This window comes from Dromiciops gliroides, chromosome 1 (assembly GCF_019393635.1).
Source record: "Dromiciops gliroides isolate mDroGli1 chromosome 1, mDroGli1.pri, whole genome shotgun sequence".
Taxonomy (NCBI): Eukaryota; Metazoa; Chordata; class Mammalia; order Microbiotheria; family Microbiotheriidae; genus Dromiciops; species Dromiciops gliroides.
Genome location: NC_057861.1, coordinates 746,433,087 through 746,449,629, shown reverse-complemented (window position 1 = coordinate 746,449,629; position 16,543 = coordinate 746,433,087). Strand labels below are relative to the sequence as shown.

The 16,543-nt window shown below is 39.7% G+C and overlaps 1 protein-coding gene across 1 annotated transcript in view; it reads right to left on the bottom strand.

Moving 5' to 3' along the window:
- Positions 1 to 16,543, bottom strand: part of PDE1C (phosphodiesterase 1C) — a 451,742-nt gene that overhangs the window by 96,279 nt on the left and 338,920 nt on the right. Inside the window, 1 exon segment of the mRNA XM_043976662.1 lies at positions 1,107 to 1,215. Within this exon segment, the coding sequence (XP_043832597.1) occupies positions 1,107 to 1,215 (109 nt within the window).

Here is a 16,543-nt window from a genome sequence, read left to right as displayed (position 1 = left end):
AACAGTCCTTAAAGTGCTGCAGATTCTCTAAGACTAAAGGTTGTAGAGGAGGCACCAAAGTACCCTCCTACTTCAGATGAGAGAGTTTCCTTACCTGGGATTTCCCTACAGCAATGGGATCAAAGGCCCAGAGCCTATCCTGCATCCTTTCACTGGATCAGAGGTTAAGAACTGGAAGGAATCTTTGTATCCATTGAGCCCATACCTTATCCTAATCCCATTTTACCTTTGAGAAAACTGAGGCCCCAACCACTACTCTATGCTGCCTAACACCAGGCACACCTAGCTGCCCCAAATTCCTTTCAATTGGAGTCACCTGTGAAAGGAAGCCATAAGCCACACAAGCCTTAAGGAAAAGCAAAACTCATTCAGCTTTGCATCTGGTAACTATATAAACCTCACTAGTCCAGATTAATTGGGGAGGGACGGCAGAATTAGCAAAAGTCTTAACCAATGCATTTGAAAAGAAATGCAATTTTATTCCTCTAAATGATGTACAGTTTGCAGAATGGCTTCAATGCCCACATTAGAACGATTTTGCATTTAGTATAGAAATGCAAAGCAAAAGGCCAGTGAAGGTTAGTCTTTGTTTACACTGGAATTACGCTTTTTAAGGAAATAGAGGGGTGGAAAGCAGTTCATTCCCCACAATGGGCAAATGCCACCCCTTTTCAGTCCATGTCCAATGTTCTCAGCATCCACTTTGCTCAAAGGACAGTGCAAAATGAGATCTTCCCCTGTCTGAATTAGCGATGTTTCTAAATTAAAGAAGGACATCTCTCTGAAATCGCTTCCTGGGGCCACCTGAAATTAGTCACCAAACTTGATATGATGTATTCGAGTTCGCAGACCACTTCATCTATATTGTTTCATTTGAGGTTTCCAACATCCCTCATTTACAGATGAGGAAATGCAGGTGACATAGGTAAAGGGTGACCTGTCCTTGGTCACACAGAGAGTAAGTACTAAAGGAGGATTGAAGTCAAATCCTCCAGACTTTAAGCCCAAGCCTCTCTTCCATGGTTTACAACAGAAAAGACTCCCCAGAGAGACTCCCACCAGCCTGTGGAAACCTCCCTGGGACAGGTAAGCATCTTCTTACCTTGTTCATCGATGTATACAGATTCAAGAACTGATGCGGCATGTTCCAAATTCTTCTTGAGGTCGACTACAGAAGCTTCTCCTCTTTCTAGTTGTTTTACCAAAGACCGCAACCTAAGAAGAAAAAAGGTACAAAAGAGAGCCAGTTACTACAGAAAGTGCCACTTAAAGATGAGTTCTCCAAATTTGCCTAAAGTTTTATTGCCAGTGGAAACACAACTGCAAAAAATAAATAAATTAATTAATTTAATTTAATTTTCTGACAAAGCACTTTCTTCAGCATAATCCAGTGGCATGGAGAGTGGGAATATTATTATCTTTATTTTACAGACAAAGGAACTGAGGCTCTGAAGATTTACATGACTTGACCAAGGTCATATAACAAATAAAGACAATATTTCAGATCAAAACATGATTTGCCTGATGCCGAGTGCTGGACTCTTCCACCTCTTGTGACTTTGAGAAGGTCAAACTGCCTCTGCTCTTCAAGAATCATCAAAATTACATCTGAAATGAATCACAGACACCTATAATCTAAGAGCTGGAAGAGAGATCTCCAAGTGCCATTCCTATAATAGTGGACTAGCACCTCCTTATTCCTGGTATCAGAAGGTATCCCTGGAGAAATCTCTCAAATTCATTCCAAGACTGTATTTGCAATTTTGGCTGCCAGATACTGCGCACTGATACTGAGCTTGTGGTCCACTAAAAACTCCACATCTTTATCAGATGCCTAGAGAAATAATCAACATGTACTGAGGTAGCCACGATGCATAAGAACCACTCTTTCCTACCAATAGCTCAATTTATGTTAGCTTTAAGGATGTTAAGCACTTTCCTCACCACGACATTTAAAGCAGGCATTGGAAGGAATGTGATCTTTATTTTACATGACTTGCTCAGGGTGACATAAAGTAACTGAGACAGTATTCTATTTCACTCCCCTTCCTGACTCCAAATCTGGCATACCATCCATTATAATAAGTTGCCTTAAAAAGCACCTTCATAGCATCTGATCTCAAGGAGCTTCTGAACGTGGAGGGAAGATAAGGCATATGTTTATATAAAAACAGTAGAGAACAATAAGAGGCAATATATACTGACAAAAAGGATAAATAGATGCATTAAAACTTCATTCTCCTATTGCCACCATGACCCAAACCCCTCATCCATATTTCTCTATTTTTTTTTTCCTAATAGAACAAGCCTACCTTACTTTAAATATACCATTTCTAATCAGCATGTATGGAGCCAAAAGTATGAAAAGTAGCATGTTAGCCTGCTAGCCCGTTAGACCTTTATAATATAAAATAGCTTTCATTGCACACTAAATCAAATAACCAAATAGCATAATCTGTCCTGGGTAGGTTCTCTGAAGACCAAATCTTCTTAAGAATTTAAGGAAAGGGAGTTGTTCTGGAGGATTCTAACTATTCTTTTTGGATGACTCCTACAGAAGAAAGAAAAAGAAAGGAGAGGAGGAAGAGGATAAATATCCTGCTTAAAATTGAGGGCAAGTTGTAGTACAAAAAGGAGAGAAGAAAACTAATGGAAAAGCTAAAGATATATGTAAACAAAAAGGAGACCCTCAATAATATAAAGGAATACTAACTGGCCAAAGGAAGTAAGGAGAAATATGCAAAAGAATGAGACTTTGACAATCACAATTAGACCTCCCAGAACAGGGAAAAGATACACTGCAACAATACTAAGGGTACAGTAGAATCTCAATGAGAGATGTAAAGAAGACTCTTCTGTCTCTAAGAATGAGAATAACTATTAATCAAAATATATAAGAAAAATGTGGGAATAAATAGCTTAGAAAAGGGAATGGAACATCTTAATAAAGCAGTACACTATATAAAGAGCAGAATCCATAAAAAATGCTGTAGTAGAAGAATAATTAACAGCACAATTTTTAACTTTGCAAATGAAATGGAATATCACATCTCTACATATCAAAACTATAAAGGCTAGAACAGAGCTTGACAGGACAATCAGAAAATATTAGTCTCCTAGAAAAATACATGAAAATCATATAGCAAAACTGAAAATAATGAGGAAAGGGTGGTAGTGGGTACACACACATTTTATTTAGTGTGTGTGTATATATGCATATATATACACACACATATACACATACATACATACATATATATACAGATAGATAGATAGATAGATAGATAGATAGATAGATAGATAGATAGATAGATAGATAGATAGATAGATAGATAGAATCCACAGGACACTAAAAGAGAAGAACTCTAAATTTGAAACACCCAGAAATATTATTCACCATATTCAGAGTTTCATTGTGGAGAGACTCTTAAAAGCAGCCAGGAAGAAATAATTCATGTCTTCAAAAAGTATCCAAATGATATTACCTAATAGCATTCAACAAAAACAACAGGATTTTGAAAGATGAAATTATACTGGGTCAATGAAAAGCAATAAAAATCAATGTGTACCACAAACTCCTAATTCTAAAAAGCTGAGAATACATCATGAGAAAATAGATTCTTCAATAATGTTGATAATTTTATTCTTTCTAAAAAATCCAGAGCTGGACAGGGCCCTTAACATGGAAATTGCTCTAACAGCACAGACATAACAAAATCCCAGGATTATAGATTTAGAGACTATTTCAGTCCATTATTTTTGCAGATTAAATAACAGGTTAAATGACTTGCTCAAATCACACCAGTAATAAATGGCAGAGCCATAATTGGAAGTCATATTTTTTCATCTAAATCCACTGTTCTTTCTACCCAACCACTCTGATTCCTAAACAAGACTGGAGCATAATTAGTGAGAAAACAATGAATAGATGTTTTCCATGTTATGAGCTTAAGGTTATGTTGCTTTGACATCCTGACCTTAATCAGGTCACCAAAAGCAGCCAAGATTAGGAATTTGAGGGGATAATATCCCTCAGAAAAGGAAAAAGACAAAAATAGAAAGACTGGAAAACTGAAAGGAAGATAAAGGAAGAATAGTGAGCTATTATTTTCTGAAATCAGACAACACATGTGAGGTCAGTCACAGAAAAACGTAAGAAATAGAAGTGGACAGACAAATCTTCATTATCTCTTGGTCTACAATAGAAGATTTAAAAAGGTCAGGTAAGTTAAAGTAAACACCAATAAGGTTAGCGGCCATTCCCCAACAGATAAATTCTCTAAAGAAAAAAACAACTGAAATTAACAGCAACTATGAGGGGGGGGAAATACTCCAAACTGCTAATAATCAGAGAACTATAAACTAGCCTACTTCTGCAATATCATTTCACATGCTTCAGATTGGCAAAGAAAGAAAAATTCAATGTGGACAGGACTGTGAGAACACAGGCATGTTAAATCCTCTGCTGATAGAACTATGAAAATGGTCTGCAATCAATGGAAAACAACTGGGGATTGGGCAGGAACAATGATTATGCCATTCATATACTTTGACCCCAGAGATCACACTAATGGGTTTATAGACAAAGAAGTTGACAGCAAGAAAAACAAAATAACAAAACTTAGTTGTATGAAGGGATCAATTGTGGGGATTCCCCAACCAGATATAAAGATAACACCAATGAAAAATAACCAGTACCAAGATTAATTATGCCAACTTTTATCGTGTTTATTATACTATAATAAATGGAACTGTATACAAGGAGCTCAATTAAAAAATGCTTTAGGGAAGGCCTACAAGGTACTTTTCAAAAGAATTAAGCCAACAAAAATTGTTATTAGGTCCATTGAATAATGGAATTGGCCCCATTTCCATTCAATCAATGCCTTCTTTCCCAACTCCCTCTACTTCCTTCAATTGCTCCCCCTAAGACTAGGCAAAAAGGAGCTAAGTGCTTGTTATAGCAAATAAATCAGTCACCACCACCACCACCACCCCCTCAATAGAACAAAAAGGGAATTAGAAAGAAAGACTAATTAAAATCTTTTGGTTATCAAAGTACAGAATAAGTAATGAATTATGCTGTTATAATTATGCTCAGCCTTCTTCTATCAATAATCTTGCACAATTCCCAGGTATTTCTCTTACTCTCCATGGATTCCCAATGGAATGCAAATAAATTTGAATAGTAGCCTTCAGGAATTATGAAAGGAAATCCTCATAAGAAAAGCATCTCTTTTTGCATTGCAAACACAAATGAGCTTCTATGTATCTTCTATTATAGATTCATTCTGCCATGGTTCCAGTCCATTGACATGGATAGTGAGAGCAGAGTAATAGTCAACTTCTATTAAGCCAAATGATTTTATTTTCCTGCATTTGATCTAGTTTGCCAATATACGATCAATGCACAATCTTGTTGTTAAGTGCTTCCTATATTAGAGGCACTGTTGCTAAAGTGAAGAGGATACAGAGAAAATAGTCCCCTCCCCCTCAAGGAGGTTTACATTCTAACGGGGAAGAATGTGTGGATAGGGATCAATACATACAAGATATATTTGAAGTAGATGGAAGTAGATGTAAACAAGATTATAATGCTTTATAAGGGAAGGCACTAGCAGCAAGGGACTAGAAAGTCCTCCTGTAGAAAGTGATATAGATAGATAGAATAGATAGATAGATAGATTAGGATAGATAGATAGGATAGATAGATAGATAGATAGATAGATATAGATATAGATAAAGGGGCTAAGTGAAGTACAAGGGGGATAGCTGGTGTGAAGAAACAGAGACAGGATATGTATATTCTGTGTGTAGAACAATAAGTGTCCAGTATAGACCACAGAGCACCAGGAGCTGTAAAAAGATTAGACAATATGTGAGAAAATTGAAAACCTAGGAAAGCTCTAAGACCAAAGTGATCGATACTCTCATTCTCTTTGTCTTTGCTTTCTATACTTTTGAGAGTTGCTGCCCCAGAGCAGCAAAACTGTGAACCTCCTCTTTCCACAGTACATCAGTAACATCCTAGTTCCATCAAGGTGCAAAGGGTTTTCTAAGTGAATCCCAGGCCAGACCAATGAATTACATAATGAAATGCCTTAATTTTGGTTAAAAGCAAATGGTTACACTAAAAGCACAGGATATTCCAGTTTTCCTAGTCAGGGGATCATCATAAAAGGGGAAATCTTTATAAGCCAGCAGCAAAACATTTGGCCTGTCACTCTAGACTGTAACTATATTGCTCACCCATCAACAAGCATTTATTATGCACTTACTATAGTACCTAGCATTGACATGCTAGACATACAAAGAAAAACAAAAAGTCTGACTAGCTATTATTACCATCTCATAGGAAGGACTTATGGAAGTGCCACCAATTAAAAACCTCTGAACACAGCAAGAGAATGCAGGACTGACGCGCCATGGGAAATGGAGGAGTCCAGGGGCATCAGCCTCACTCTTGGCTAGAAACCACCTCACCTCGAGAGGCACTGCTCAGCCCTGGAGATCAGACCTCATGATCCTTAGTGGACACAATGCTGGGAAATGGAAAGAAAAGACTAAGTGGGTCTTTGAGTGTTTTCTTGGCATGGTCCTTTCCAGGTCACATTGTGTTCCCTGGGGCTATCCTGTGTGCTGGGCCATGCTAGCTAAACTACTGGAGGTCAAGGGTAACCCCACTGTACCAAAGAGGCTGGTCATCATGAAATCTACACCATCAGATAGAGGCCAGGTACCTTCTGGATTCTGTTCTCTCATCTCTTAAGCATGCCTATCGAAGTCAGAGAACCTGGGCTTCCTTCAAGCTCCACCATCTATAGGAAGCCTTTCTCAATCCTTCCTATTCTAATGCCTTCCCGCTGTTGATCATCTCCAATCTATCCTATCTATTCTTTGGACTTAGTTGTTCGCAACGGTGGTCTCCCCCTAGCTCCTTGAGAGTAGGGGACTGTCTTTGCCTCTCTTTCTATCCCCAACATTTATCAGTGTCTGGCACATGTTGTCAATTGTTTTAGTCTTGTCTGACTCTATGTGACCCCGTTTGGTATTTTCTTGACAAAGATAATGAACTCGTTTGTCATTTCCTTTTCTAGATCATTTTACAGATGAGGAAACTGAGACAGCAGGGTCAAATGACTCGCCCAGGGTCACATGGCTAGTAAGTATCTGAGGCCAGATTGGAACTTAAGAAGAGGGATTTTCCTAGCATCCTATCCACGCACCACCTAGCTAACATATAGTAGGTTCTTAATCAAGGTTGATTGGCTAATGACAGAACCCTACAGGCAGAGATCACAGGACCCTGATAAAATCCACTTAACGGACACCTGCTCTGCAGGGAAGGGAAAATCATCAATCAGAAAATGCAACAACTTTCCCCAAAGGGCGAGAATGGTGGAGGAATGGAGGAGCTCTCGCTGAGTCTGCCAAAAGGTACACACTTCTTGATGGTCCTTCTCATTGGCAGCCATTCACTAGAAGAATCAGCAGCTCGTTCCAATTCCTGACAAGCCAGGCACGTCAGAAACATCTGTCCTGAATAACCCAAAGACATGAGAGGCACTTAAAGCATCTCTGAATGGTGTAATGACAAAAAAAGATCAGTGAGAAATTAGATGATGTTTGAAGGACTGTTTATGAAAACACTTCATATATATTTTTGCACTTTCCCATTAATCTGCCTAGCCTATTGATATCTCTCACACTCATGCCTTACCTTCAGTTCAATTACAGTTATTAAGTACCTGTGTGTGTGCAAGGCAACCAGAAGATGCAAATATGAAAATGACAGAGTCCCTGCCCAGTTTACATTCTACTAAGGGAATGTACACAGATGCATATAATGTAGTAATAATACAATCCATTTGCAAGAAGAGGTCAAAACAGCATGACTTCAGAGAATAAAGAAGGAAGGAATCTGTTATGGCCTCCTCGATACCAAGGAAGGCTTCCTGAAAAGTTTGGTTGACCAAGGGACTAGAAGCATAAAGTGCAATGTGTGCAAAAAACAAAGAGTGGAAAATGGAGGGATAAGAATTGATCTGACATGAATTTTGATTTATGGAAATTATGGCCAATAGCCCCACTACTACTTCAAATAGTAACACTAATTCCATCATAGCGAAAACAGTTTTAACAGGGTAAACCCTAGACAGGGTGAGAGACAGTGTGCATGGTGGAATTTCTTGCCTTGGAGTCCTGAGGGTCATTTCTTGGGGCATTTCTAAACCTCCCTGACTCTATCGGTCACCCTCCCTCCTACCAGCCCTGGACTCTGCCCCTGTGATGCTGGGGCTCCAAGAACTTCTCTTGACCAGAACCAGTCCTCCATGTCACTTCCATCCTTTGTCTAGCCGCTATCAAATATGCAAGGACAGAGATGCACTCGGTCATCCTCAATCCCCCCTCTCCCATGCACAGAGAGAGAGGAGAGGAAGAGAGAGAGAGAAAGAGAGACAGACAGAGAAATACAAAGAGAGACAGAGACAGAGGGGAGACAGGAGGAGATAGTACAGACAGACAACAAAAGAGGCCTCTCCATCCCTACTGGTTTTAGAAAGAAATAGGCAAGAGATACCAAAGGACCCAACAGAAAAAGCAGTTTGGCTAAAACACCTCCTTTGCCCCCTAATGAGTCATTCTCCATAGCTGAAAACTACTCTTTTTGGTAGCTTTCAGAATGTCGTGGTGTTGTCCATGTAGCATTTTCCATTCCCTTAAGCACTGGTGTCAGTCTCTGTTGTAATATGATTTCCTGGTTGAACATTAAAAACATTTTAAATCTGGGCACATCTCCTCAGAAAATCTTTCATTTTAAATGGCATCTAAATTGAAATGGCATTACCAAGCAATTTAAAAATTGCAGAATGTGACTAGTGGTTTTCCAAAGTATTGTACTGGGCTTGAGAGTGTGCTTGGGAGAAAACAGAGGAAGAAACTGTCCCTTTGGAATGATTTTCAATTGAAAAGGGCAGAAGCCCATAAAGAATCACATCATGTTCCTCACTTGTTTTTATTAGTTCTCAGGATACACAGATGTTCTCCCAATATGCAGCCCAGTCCAGCCCAAGCACTCTGTTTCTGTAATGAAAACCGGGAAGGAGCTCAGCTTCCCATGATTCGCATTGGGGACAGAACCTGTTCTTCCAGCCTAGCTCACTCCCTACTTGTATAAGGCTACAGGACTAGCTGCATCTGGCATCTAGCCCCAGGCTGGAACCTCCATCCTTTTCCTATTCCCAAGCAACTCCCACTGTTCTCATGCCAAGTCTGGGTTTCCAAACTCTGCACTCTCTGACCACATTCTAAGCACTTGATGCTCTCCCACTTTAACTTCTCATGGACACACTCCCCTTCCCTCTTATTTGAATGTTCATCATGACCAGACTCTCATAGAATTCACTGGCTCCTTCCATGCTAATACACTCTATACACTAAAAGTCTTTTTGGTTTGTTTTTTCAGGGCAATGAGGGTTAAGTGACTTGCCCATGGGTCACACAGCTAGTGTCAAGTGTCTGAGGCTGGATTTGAACTCAGGTCCTCCTGAATCCAAGGCTGGTGCTTTACCCACTGTACCACCTAGCTGCCCCCCAAAAGTCTTTAAACCACTAAGTAACAACCCAGAGCTCTGTTTTGATGCCCCCAAATGGACACCTAGGAGTTCAGATACTCAAATTAGTGTTACCAGTCATCCCTACAAATCAAGAAAAGGGGAGGCAGTATTCTGTTTCTGCTATCATGGGCTCCTAGATGTAGAGCTGAAAGAGGCCATTGAGTACAATCCTCTTGTTTTACAGATGTGGATACTGAGGTCAGAGAAGTTAAGTGACTTGCCAAAGGCTACATGGCTAGGAGAGCCCAAGGTGGGATTTGAAAACTCAGATCTTCTTGACACCTGGTTCAGCACTCTAATCACTACACCACACTGGCTTCACAGCTTTAGTCAGTCACAAGCATTAATTAGACACTTAAGCTAGTGCTGTGGCAAATTCTGGGGATACAAAAAAATTAAAAAAAAAAAAAACAACCATGGTTTCTTGTACTCAAGGACCTCACATCCTAATGGGGGAGACAAACATGCAAAAAGTTATGCATCCAAGCAAGATCCATAGAATATAAATGGAAGATAATATCCAAAAGGAAGGCTCTAGTCATAGGGAGACCTCTTGCAAAGACTGGGATTGGAGATGAGTCTTCAAAGGAACCAGGGAAATCAAGAATGGACTTATATCTTGAAAGAATTCCAGGTGTGTAGGGACAGCTACAGAAATGAAATCAGAAGAAGGAACATAAGGCACAAGGAAAAGCAGAATGACAGTAAATGAAGGGGAGGAAAATGGTAAGAGACTGGAAAGATACAAAGGTGCCATGTTTGGCAAAAATCTAAACAGAAGACTTGATTTTTGATCCTCAAGGTGAATAGGGAGCCACTGGGGGTTTATTGGAGTGTGTGTGCGGTGTGGTGCATAACCTGGGCAAGACTACTTTAGGAAGATGACTTTGTCCCACTGAATAGAAGATAAACTCAATTGGGCAGAGATTGAGGTGAGAAGACCAAGTTAGAAGATTATTGCAATGATTAGGTGTGAGAACTATTTTTTTATGTCTTGTAATTTCTTTAAAGAAACAGAATTGACACCTATTTTCAGAGTTTCTGGGTAGGTGGTGTTTCTTTGAGGCTCACTGACTTCCTTGGTCTGGCATCCAAGCAGGTCAGGTGAATGGGGCACATTTCCCCCTAGTAAGTCAAAATGTCCGCCCAAAAAAGTAAATATCCCAACATTATTTTGTCAAGTCAACATCAAAGACTATTAGGGTCTTTTGCGGGGAGCAATGGCAAAGTTTCCCCCAACGACAAAAAAGGACAAAATGAGTCATTTTATAAATTCATAGTTAAGTATATGAGCAAAATTCATGTTTGTAAGAACCTGGATCATCTTCTGTGGTCGTGACTGCCCAGACCCTTTTCTTTGCCATAATACCCTCCTTCCCTTAGCATCCCTACTTGATGTAGGAGGCAAAAAAGGGGTTAACAGAAAAACCTGAGATCCGAGCTCTAATTGTAGATCTGAGCTCTAAGAGGGATTCAGATCCCAGTTAATAACTTAAAAACTTGAGTCTTCATTAATACAGTTCCACATTAATCAGCACCCATAACAAGAACATAAAGAGGCAGGTCATAGAGACCTTAACTAAAACAATGATTACACAGACAGGGTACAGAATTCAAACTGATAAAGGAAAATATTTTGGGAACTGGACATGGGAATCAAAAAGTGACATGCACAGAAAAAGGGCCCAATTTGTCACCAGATTCATCTTATGACATGTATGTGTTATGGGGAACGCAGTGGACCCAAGGAACTGAAACAACCCAACCGCCCAAGGAATCCTTGGACTCTCCCGGGAGGAGCAGCTCTGTCTCCTACTTCCTGGAATGGGTGTTGCAAATCAAAGACCCTGGTACACTGATAAGCAATACCAAGGTCTACAAGATGATATGCAAGATATGGATGGGTGCTGCATATCTTACTGTTGCCCCATTATTCCAAAATCCCCTCCCTGTTGTTTGCATTTCCCTCCCAGTGCTTTGTAATATAAAGGGGAACTCTCTTTGTTTTATAAAGATAGAAAACACCAGGTCTTCTCTTACTTCATTGGGTCAGTTTACAAGGTGATCTGTTCCCCAGTCCAAATTCCTCTCTCCTAATAGATTTCTTTTTATTTTACAAGATTCATTATGAGCTTTCCATTCTTTGGGTGATCTAGCCTCCCATCCAGGTTGCAAGATCCCCCAGATGGGGGTGGGGGGTGAGGGGGAAGTAGCATGGAGATGAGTGAGTACTAAATGGAAATTGCTATAAGCCAAAGGAGGGGAAAGAGGAGATGTTACTAGCTTTTTGTACTTTGATCTACCAAGCCAGGCACTCAGCCACCAAACCATAAGCTTCATGAAGACAAGGACCCCCAAAAGAATAGTTTCTGCAGTCCATTCTACAGAGAGAGAACTGATGGTGTCTGAATACAGATTGAAGCATAATTTTTTGTTAGTTCCTTTATCTGAAGTTTTGTTTTTGTCTGTTTTTCTTGCACACCTGGCTAATGTGGAAATGCTTTGCATGACTGCTCATGGATAGCTTATATTGAATTCTGAGTTGTGGGAAGAGAATTTGGAACAAAGTGGTTTTTTGAAATTGATGTATTTCCCATGTAATTTGGGAAAAATAAAATTCTAAAAATGAAAATTAAAAAAAGAATGGTTTCAAACTTAGGGAACAAAGAAAATGTTTATTTAGCTTATGCTCTAGTGGCTAGAATATCTAGCCTGGTAGATATATCTACATACACATACACACATGCAAACACACATATGCATGCACACCACACACATGCCCATATTCCACCAGGGACCAACATTATGTTTGCACACAGTAGGTGCTTAATAATGCTCGGTATATTTGGAAGAATAATCACCAATGAGTCAGGTGAACATTATTATAATGGGTAAGTCAGAATTACTATTGTCATTATAAAATTATTTTAAAATATATGGCATATAACATTTGATGTGTGAGATGCTTTTGTTGAGCATATTGAAGATGCACTGATATCTAATACTCTTATTCAAGCAGTGATTTCATCTGCCTGTGCAGAAAGAATATTCAATACAAACAGCAGCCCTTAAGGGGCTTGTCCCAGAACTGTTTCTATCTAAACACCAATGAAAAAGATGAGAAGAACAAGATGAATCCTAAGACTTTTTTTTTTTTAAACAAAACAGATGTAGGGAACTCCCCAGGAGGAACTCTCTCTACCAATACAGAACAATACCTACCTGAAGTTTCTAACCTTTGAGAATTTCTGGGATCATGGGAAGGTTATGTGACTTATCCAAAGTTACACAACCACATGTCAGACACTGCAGTTGAACCTACCTCTTCCTGTCTTTGAGACGAGCCTCACAACAATGCTATATAATAAATAGGACAGTTATACCCATTTTCCATACAATGAAGACCTAAACAGATTTTGTACCTCCTATTTTAGGATTTTTTAAAAACTTTCAGTTAGCAAAGCCATTTCCATAATTATCTCTTATGACCCTCAGACAACCCTGTGAGATGAGGCTCACTGGGTATCAATAATATCTATTTCATAGGTTTTTCCAAAGAGTAAGTATATTTTTTCTACCTCATGTTAGCATGAAAATAATTAACATTTATGTTGGATTTTCAATGTTTGCAGAATACTTGACATACTTCATGTCATTTAAGATAAGAGGTAGGTGATATTACTACCTTGATTTTGCAAATGAAGATAGAGGCTCAGAGGTTAAATAACTTAGACAGGATCATGGTGTTTGAAGTGGGGTTCCAACTCCAGTTCCAGGACATCTTCAGTCATGCTACACTGCCATGAGCCCAACCTAACTCGGCCCTATATTCTCCTGCTTTTTCTTTCATGGTCCAGAGCCAGGCACAAGGATAAGCAAATTACCTGGTGCGTCTCTGCCTTCAGAATGAGAAAGGCAATCTACTATCGTCATGAATTACAGAAGGCGTTTCCATAGCTGTCATTTTCAGTGCTGCCTGTCCTCATCTTGTTCTACTGGGGCTCAAATGATTCCACAAGATTAAATTCCTTCAGCCATTTTGATGGTGATAAATGGAATAGACATCCAGTCAGGGTAGTATAAAACAGAGAGAGGAACAAATTTATCTAAGTAAAAAAATGGAGGATAAAAGTGGCATTTCATTTGCCCCATCTTATCAGACCTACTCACATGAGTCCCAATCATTTCCCTCAATGTCAGAACATATGGGGACTTGTTATTATCTTTAACAACCTTCCTAAATTTTTGAAACTATGGTCCCACTCCACCCTGCTGGCCCTGTCCACAACTACTACCAAAGACTCCATTTGCTCAAGAACAGTGACTCATTTGTCTTTACAACAGCAATCAGTGGTAAGGGCAATGGAAAACTGGATCTTAGAATATTGTTAAGCAATCTCTCACTGTTGCAAGTAAAAGGCTGCTTTGAATGGTCTTCTTAAGGTTTTGGCACTCGACTTTAGTATTTATAAGATGGAAAAAAAGGCAATTATTTATTAAACCGCCTGGAAGGCAGTATTTACAGGAAGCATGTCTTTCTTTTTTCTTTGAAATTTCAGGTTTAGGATCCTAACAACTGCTGTATAGAAGAAAAGGAAATAGGTAGCTGCTGAAGCCCACCTTCTGCCTTCAGTCTTCCCAAAGAGTTGAAGGTAAATTTGGAGTGTCCTATGCCCCCATCTCAGAAGATGAAGAAAAGAAACTGAGATAAGGAAGGGGGGACGAGCCATGTAAGTAGGGCTGGGGTGCGAAGATATCACATTTGGAACTGGAAGGAACCTTAGAGGCAATCTAACCCAACTGCCTCATTTACAAATGAGGAAACTGAGGCCAGAGGAAATAGAAATATGAATGCTGAATATTTCTCCCCAGCTGGGGTTAAGCAATTTGCTGCATACTTCATTTAACGTCCTTGTCAGCCCTGGCAAAGACAAAGCATGTCGTAACTGCAGAGAGCTCCTTGCTGAAAGTGGTAGGTATTGTTTCCAATCCAAGAATAAATTAAGGAAAGGGGAAATGAAATTATTATTTTCAAAATGGGATAAGGAAAATGTAAGCTATAGAACAATAGTGAAAGTTTCAAAGAGGCCAGTTTTGGCTTGAGGTCAGGAAAGGTGTCCTAGTATTTCACGCTGTTTGAAAATAGGATGGTCTGCCCCAAGAAGTGAGGGCTTCCCTCTTTCTGGAGGTCTTCAAGAGAAAGCTGGGATGACCATTTGTTGGGTATGTTGCCATGGGCATTCCTTTGGGGGATATATCAGACTTGCGGGATTCTGTATTGGGATAGGATATTGGAATAAATATGGTGGGGCTTTGGGGTGACTTCAGGCTTCCATATAATCCAACTCTCAAAGAAAACAGCAGATTTGGGCTCTAAAAGACCAACCCTGAATTGGAAAGATATTATGAATAATTTGTTTTAGGCAGTTTTACATATCACTGGAGGAATTTGATGGCACCATTACATGCCAGCCAAGTGGAATATAAAGGAGCAAAGAGAGATGCTAAACATCTGTTAGCAATCCCCTGGAAAACCTGCTAATGGGATGCTGAGCCTCCTGTATGCCAGACAAGCATGGGATGAATGGAGGAGTTGGGGGAGAGAAGTGTGACTCACTGCTAATTGTATAGTGGAAAGCACCTAGAATCTGGAGCTAGGTTCAAATCCTGGTTCTGAAATTTACTAGCTGTGGGAAATGAATGAGCCACATTCATCTTCTTTGAGTCTTCAAGTCCTCACTGGAAAAATGGAGAAATGGGATTGGACAAATAGTCTCTAAAAAACCCCCTTCCAGCTCTAAGCCTCAGATCCTGCTGATATATGGGTAAATGTTACTCTGAGAGAGAAATGGTCATGCCAGGGGATGATGGATTTTGAAGAAAGGGGTCAAAGGTTTAGATCAGTAGAGGCTCTGAGCTTATTCTTTAAAAGTACAAAGATATTAGTGGGTTTCTGACTTGAGGATTTTCTAGTCATTCTTATTTTCTTTTTCAGAGGGTGGTCTCTTGTTATCTATAAACAGCATGGTTTGTTGCTAGGTTCTGTTCATGTATGGGGTTGGAGTAAGGTAAAAAAACAGTGAATAACAAATTGACTTATGATATTTGTGGATTCCTTTTGGGAAAACTCTGCCATATATTTCACTGTATACTCAAGGGCTGCCAAATTTATTTGGCCTTTCAGGTCCCTCGTTCACAAATATGCTGATGAGTCATGGAGAGTATCAAAAAGACGAGGCAGAAAGTGATTCCAACATTTGGCTGGCAAGCCACAACGAAAAGATAACTAAACAATCATTACCACCTCCTATCCTCTGTATAACGCATCTGGACCTGAGTTCAAATCCAGCTTCAGATACTAGTTGTGAGACTCTGGCCAAGCCACTTACTTCTTTCAGCCTCAGTTTCCTCATCTGTAAAATGCAAATAATAGCCCCTACCTCACAAGGTTTGTGTAAGGATTAAATGTGATAACCCATGTAAATTACTTTGGCAAATGTTAAAGCATTATGTGAATGCTAGCTATTTTTATTATTATGACTACTATTATGGTCATATCACTACACCACATACTTATTTCAAATCATTTTAGTAACTATCCCACATTCATTATGGAGTGCAAGCTGAGCTCAGCTTGAGGATGGATTTAGGAATGGGATAGGAAAGGATTAGGGATAAGGATGGAAATAGGGATGGAGTAGTGACCGGGATAGGGATAGGGTTAGTGATAGCGATGGGGATGGGATAGGGATAGGGGGAGGGGAGTGATAGGGATCACTCAAATACAAGCTAGGATTTGAACCCATGTCAGGGAATCATAGCTGGAATGGGACTTTAGAGACCACCTAATCCAAGCTCCTCCTCAGCACTGAGGCCTGAGGAGGGAAGGAACATTCCCACAGCCACGGAATTTGAAGGCAGGGTCT